This window comes from Manihot esculenta, chromosome 18 (assembly GCF_001659605.2).
Source record: "Manihot esculenta cultivar AM560-2 chromosome 18, M.esculenta_v8, whole genome shotgun sequence".
In the NCBI taxonomy this organism is placed as follows: Eukaryota; Viridiplantae; Streptophyta; class Magnoliopsida; order Malpighiales; family Euphorbiaceae; genus Manihot; species Manihot esculenta.
In genome coordinates, this window is record NC_035178.2 from 4,568,462 (window position 1) to 4,573,253 (window position 4,792).

A 4,792-nucleotide genomic window follows, 5' to 3' on the forward strand; every position below is an offset into this window, starting at 1 on the left:
AAAATTAATAAAATTAAATAATATAAATATTTAAGACAATTAATAATTTTATTTAATAAAAGATTAAAGAATTAAATTTTATAAAATATATGAATATTTTAATTAAATAATTTTAAAATAAGAATAAATTAATAAATTTTTTAAAATTCAGAGCTAATTACTTGACTCTTTAATAATTAAGATAAAAAGTCCATTTTTATGTGAGATTTGAGGTATTGCATTATAAAACTTAGCATACACCTTATTACACCGTTAAAATATTAATATATCTTATAATTATATGTCAAAATATTTTATAAATTTAATAATTATGTTATAATAATAATTTTGTAGTTTTATCAGTTAATATAAAAATTTAGAAATAAATTTTTGCAAACTATCAACTACCGTTGATGGTTTGGTGGGTTAAGCCCAATGGGTAAAAAAAAAGCCTGGCCTTTTTAATAATATGCCCAGCCCATTATACAAGACTCATAGTAACTTTAGTTATGAGTCTTGGCCCAATTAGCAAGCTCCCAAAGAACTTCCCAAATATGATATAATGTATATTTTTAATATAATAACATCTTTGTGAATATTATATCAATATTAATTATGTAATTACAAATTAAAATTAATTTACTGAATTTTAGTTTATTTGGGAGAAAAAAAGAATATTATTAAAAAGGAAAATGTTAATCTCATGGAACATGTCTTACATTTTTTTACCTTAGCATAGTGGTACGAGTAATAGAAAATATGCAGTTAAAACTGATTTATTTCAATAATTAAATACTTTTATTAAATTCTCCTATTAAAAAAAAAAATTCCATGCTCATCCTTCTGGACACGTGAATTTTAGGTTATGAATGTGTATAATTAAATTTATGTAGACTAATTTATATAAATTAAAATACATTACGTGCAAATTTAATTGAATCCAAAGACGTGATATAAAAATATTTATAAATGTCAATTTCAAGCCAAAATTGACTAAAAAAAAAAAAATTATATAATGAACTTGGCTTCTAAGGATTTGGTTATCTAGAAAACCTTACTGCTATTCACCTAACAATTATTCCAGATTTTAAGTATACGCAATTATGAGTTATTGGAATCCTCTCATCAGTTGGTTATAACTAACATGAATTGCCTGCAGATTTAAGACATCTCCATATTTTATCAACATGACCTCCATGTTTTATTCGCCTTGCAGTTGTTTGAAGTACACACAAGAGAGCTCTGCCTCTCTGCATCAAAATTGAAGACTGCCTAATATGTTACAAGCAATTACACTATAATATATTACATGTTCAAACTAGCAGCATTTGAAAAAAGAAATTTCCAGGAAATGACTGATTAAGAAACCTAATCAAAAGTAGACCAGTTGGGAAGATCTAAGTTTCAGGACTGAACTTCTCCTTGTCTTTACTGATGACAATGCCTACCAGCTTACAAGGTTCTGCTTCTTCTAGCATTTGAACTACACTTCTCATGGTGGGTCTCAGCGATGGAACCCTTGCTGTGCAGAGAATTGCAATTCTCAATACCTTCACAGCATCTTCCTTGAAAACTTCTGGGATTCTGGAGTCTACTATGCTGAACAACTTCTCTTTGCTCTTCAAGTTGCTGGAAACCCAATCTACTATATCTTTGTTTTCTCCATACTCTGGCTCTATTGGCCTCTTTCCACTCACTAGCTCCATTAATACCACTCCAAAGCTATAAACATCACTCTTCTCATTGACTTTGTATGTGTACCCATATTCTGCAGAATTTAAAAGTCAATCAATTAATGAACAAAACCCATAATTTTATTTTTTTTATCATCAAGGAGAAAATTGAAATCAGAAACATATTTACTTACCAGGAGCTATATAACCATGGGTACCAGCAATTACATGGGTGGAGTCTTTACCACCATTATTGGCTTGAACAATCTTCGCCAACCCAAAATCAGCAATCCTAGGCTTCAAGAACTCATCCAACAAAATATTACTGGACTTTACATCTCTGTGAATGACTGGTCTGTCGCATCCATGATGCAGATACTCCAATCCCTTAGCTGCTCCCACTGCAATCTCATACCTTGTCTCCCAATCGAGCTCCATCTTCCTTGAAGAATGCAGCCGGTCCCATAAGCTCCCATTAGGCATATACTCGTAAACTAACAAGCTAGAATCCTCACTGGTAATACTACAATAGAGCTTCACCACATTGACATGCCTTATTGAGCTCAAAGTCTGCACCTCTGCATCAAATTCTTTAGATTTTCCTCCCCGTTTTGCAAGCATCGGTGTGGTGCTCCAGCTATTTTTCCGGTTACCGGAATCTGTGTTCCAAATATGTTTCACAGCAAGTTCTTTTCCATTGGCAAGTGCTACTTTGTACACGTTTCCGGACCCCCCTTTTCCTATCACGTTCTCTTCCTTTATGGAATCAAGAATCTCATCCTCTCCGAAGCTTAATACATGGAAGGACTTTACGTCCCAAGATTCTTCCTTCAATGAACGTTCATGATCCTTTTCTTTCTTCTTTAAGTACAAGAAGTATATAAGAGAGACCAGCAATATTGCTGCACCTACAGCAAAGCAAGCAACAAGCGTACGCACATCTCTTGACATCCCGGATTCAGGCTTGCATCTCTGAAAAGTGTTCACTGTTTCACTGCAGAGGCCAGAATTTCCAGCAAAACTTCCATTATATGCTTCAATTGATAGAGATTGAGGTATGAGACCGGTTAATCTATTGTGGGTCAGATCAAGGAGGCTTAGCCTCAAAGACGACAAGGTGTCTGGAATTTGACCTGAAAGTAGATTCTCTGATAAATTCAGAGAATTTAGAGTCTGTAGAGATCCCAACGAGGATGGGATTTCACCAGAAAGCAAATTATGAGCTATGTTTAGATCGCTGAGAGCGTTACAAGAGCCTAGTGACTCTGGAATTGAACCAGAGAACATGTTGTTCTCCAAATGAAGGCTGCTTAGTTGCTTAAGTTCGCCAATTCCCTCCGGTATCTTTCCCGAAAACTGATTATCGTTTAAACTTATCGATACCAACGATGTAGCTTCCGATATCTCCTCTGGCAATTCACCGGATAATCGGTTGTTTCCGAGGAACAACTGCCCCAGAGCTTTGGCATTCCTAATATCAGGAGTAAGCGGGCCTTCGAATTGATTAAACTCGATATCGATTATGTTCATGTTGGGCAATCCCCAAATTCCAGCTGGAAGAGTGCCCGAAAGCGAGTTTTTACTGACTCTGAATCTCGTCAAAGTAGTACAGCTCGCATAACTAGCCGGAATTTCTCCGGTGAGATTGTTTTGGAGCATGAGAAGCTGCTTCATGGTCCCCTGCTTGCACATATCTGGTGGGATCAGACCTGTCAAGAAATTCTCCGACACATCAATGTAAATAAAATTTGCCCAGGAACCAAGCTGCGGAGGGAGAGGACCGGTTAACATGTTCCCATACAGAGAAAGATTTACAAGTTTCTTGAACTGGCCAAACTCCACCGGTATTTCACCAGAAAGCTCGTTGTCGAATAGCTGAAGAGTTACCAGATTAGTCAGGAATCTCAATTCAGATAGCCCGCCTTCCAGATAGTTCATGGACGCGTCGAATTTCTCCAGTTTCGTAAGATTTCCAAATTCAACCGGCAATTTTCCGGTCAAGCTGTTGTTGTAAAGCTCCAGCTGCCAGAGGTTCTTGAGCATTCCTATCTGTGAAGGAATCTCGCCGGTTATATTACTATCGGAAAGTTCCAAGCTTACCAGCTCGGAAAGATTTCCAATATCACTTGGAATCGTGCCGCCGATGCTGCAATTCGATAAGTAAAGCCAATTCAATTTCGTAAGCTTAAAAATCTCTGTAGGAAATGGAGTTGGGTCGAAAGTATTGTCCCCTAAACTCAGCGTGACAAGACCCGTGATATTTTCCAGGGATTTCCATGGGAAAACACCCGAGAATCCACTTTGGTTCAAGAACAGGTACTGCAATTGATTCAAAGAAGAAATTTCTGGAAAAGGACCGGTAAAAGGATTATTGCCGAGGTCTAAATATTTCAAATTTGTGCACTTATTCAAGTCCTCCGTGACTCTGCCCGACAATGAATTGAAGCCAAACGAGAGCTTTTCCAAGGATTGGAGCTTGCATATTGAATCAAAAGGAACAACTCCAGCTAAGTTCTGATTTGAGAGTTGAATTTCGGTGACTGAATTACCGGAATTGCAGGTGATTCCAGTAAAGTTACAGATAAAACGACTCGAATCCCATGAATCGAAAACATTGGTATTAGACTTTTGAAGTGCGGTTTTGAGGTTTAGAAGAATTTGAAGCTGGTCAGATTGCGAAATGATGGCAGAGAATAAGCAGAGGAAACAGAGGAGGAAGATAGAGGAAGAGGCCGTTGACATGTCGGCCGGTGAAGCAGAGGAAGGTGACGTTTAGCTTGAGGTGTTCTAATCAACAAGAAGAAGAAGAAGAAGAAATGGAAGAGATCAACGCATTGTCATTTTTCAGAAAGGTGGCGGGAGAGCGTTCACATTTGATCTACCACCGTGGTTGCTTAGCTACTTCCTTCCCTTGCAACCATCATCCCTATCGGCTTAAATTTATGGAATGTTTTGTCGTACGTGTACACCAAATATCATAAACAAACTCCATTTTATGAGAACAAATTTAATTATAATTAAATTAAAATAGTACATGAAATTTATACAAAATTAAATAAATTTAAATATAACTTGAGTTTTATATAAACTCGTTTTCAAAATCACACTTTAATTAATATCTTATTATTTTTAAAACAACA

The 4,792-nt window shown here is 36.2% G+C and overlaps 1 protein-coding gene across 1 annotated transcript; it reads right to left on the reverse strand.

Moving 5' to 3' along the window:
* Window positions 1–1,156: 1,156 nt before the first annotated feature.
* LOC110606457 (receptor-like protein kinase 7) lies at window positions 1,157–4,591 on the reverse strand. Its single transcript, XM_021745258.2, has 2 exons — window positions 1,847–4,591; window positions 1,157–1,747 (listed from the first exon to the last, which is right to left on the reverse strand). The coding sequence occupies exons 1-2, from the start codon at window positions 4,392–4,394 to the stop codon at window positions 1,377–1,379; spliced, it is 2,919 nt and encodes a 972-aa protein (XP_021600950.1). The 5' UTR covers window positions 4,395–4,591; the 3' UTR covers window positions 1,157–1,376.
* Window positions 4,592–4,792: the final 201 nt, after the last annotated feature.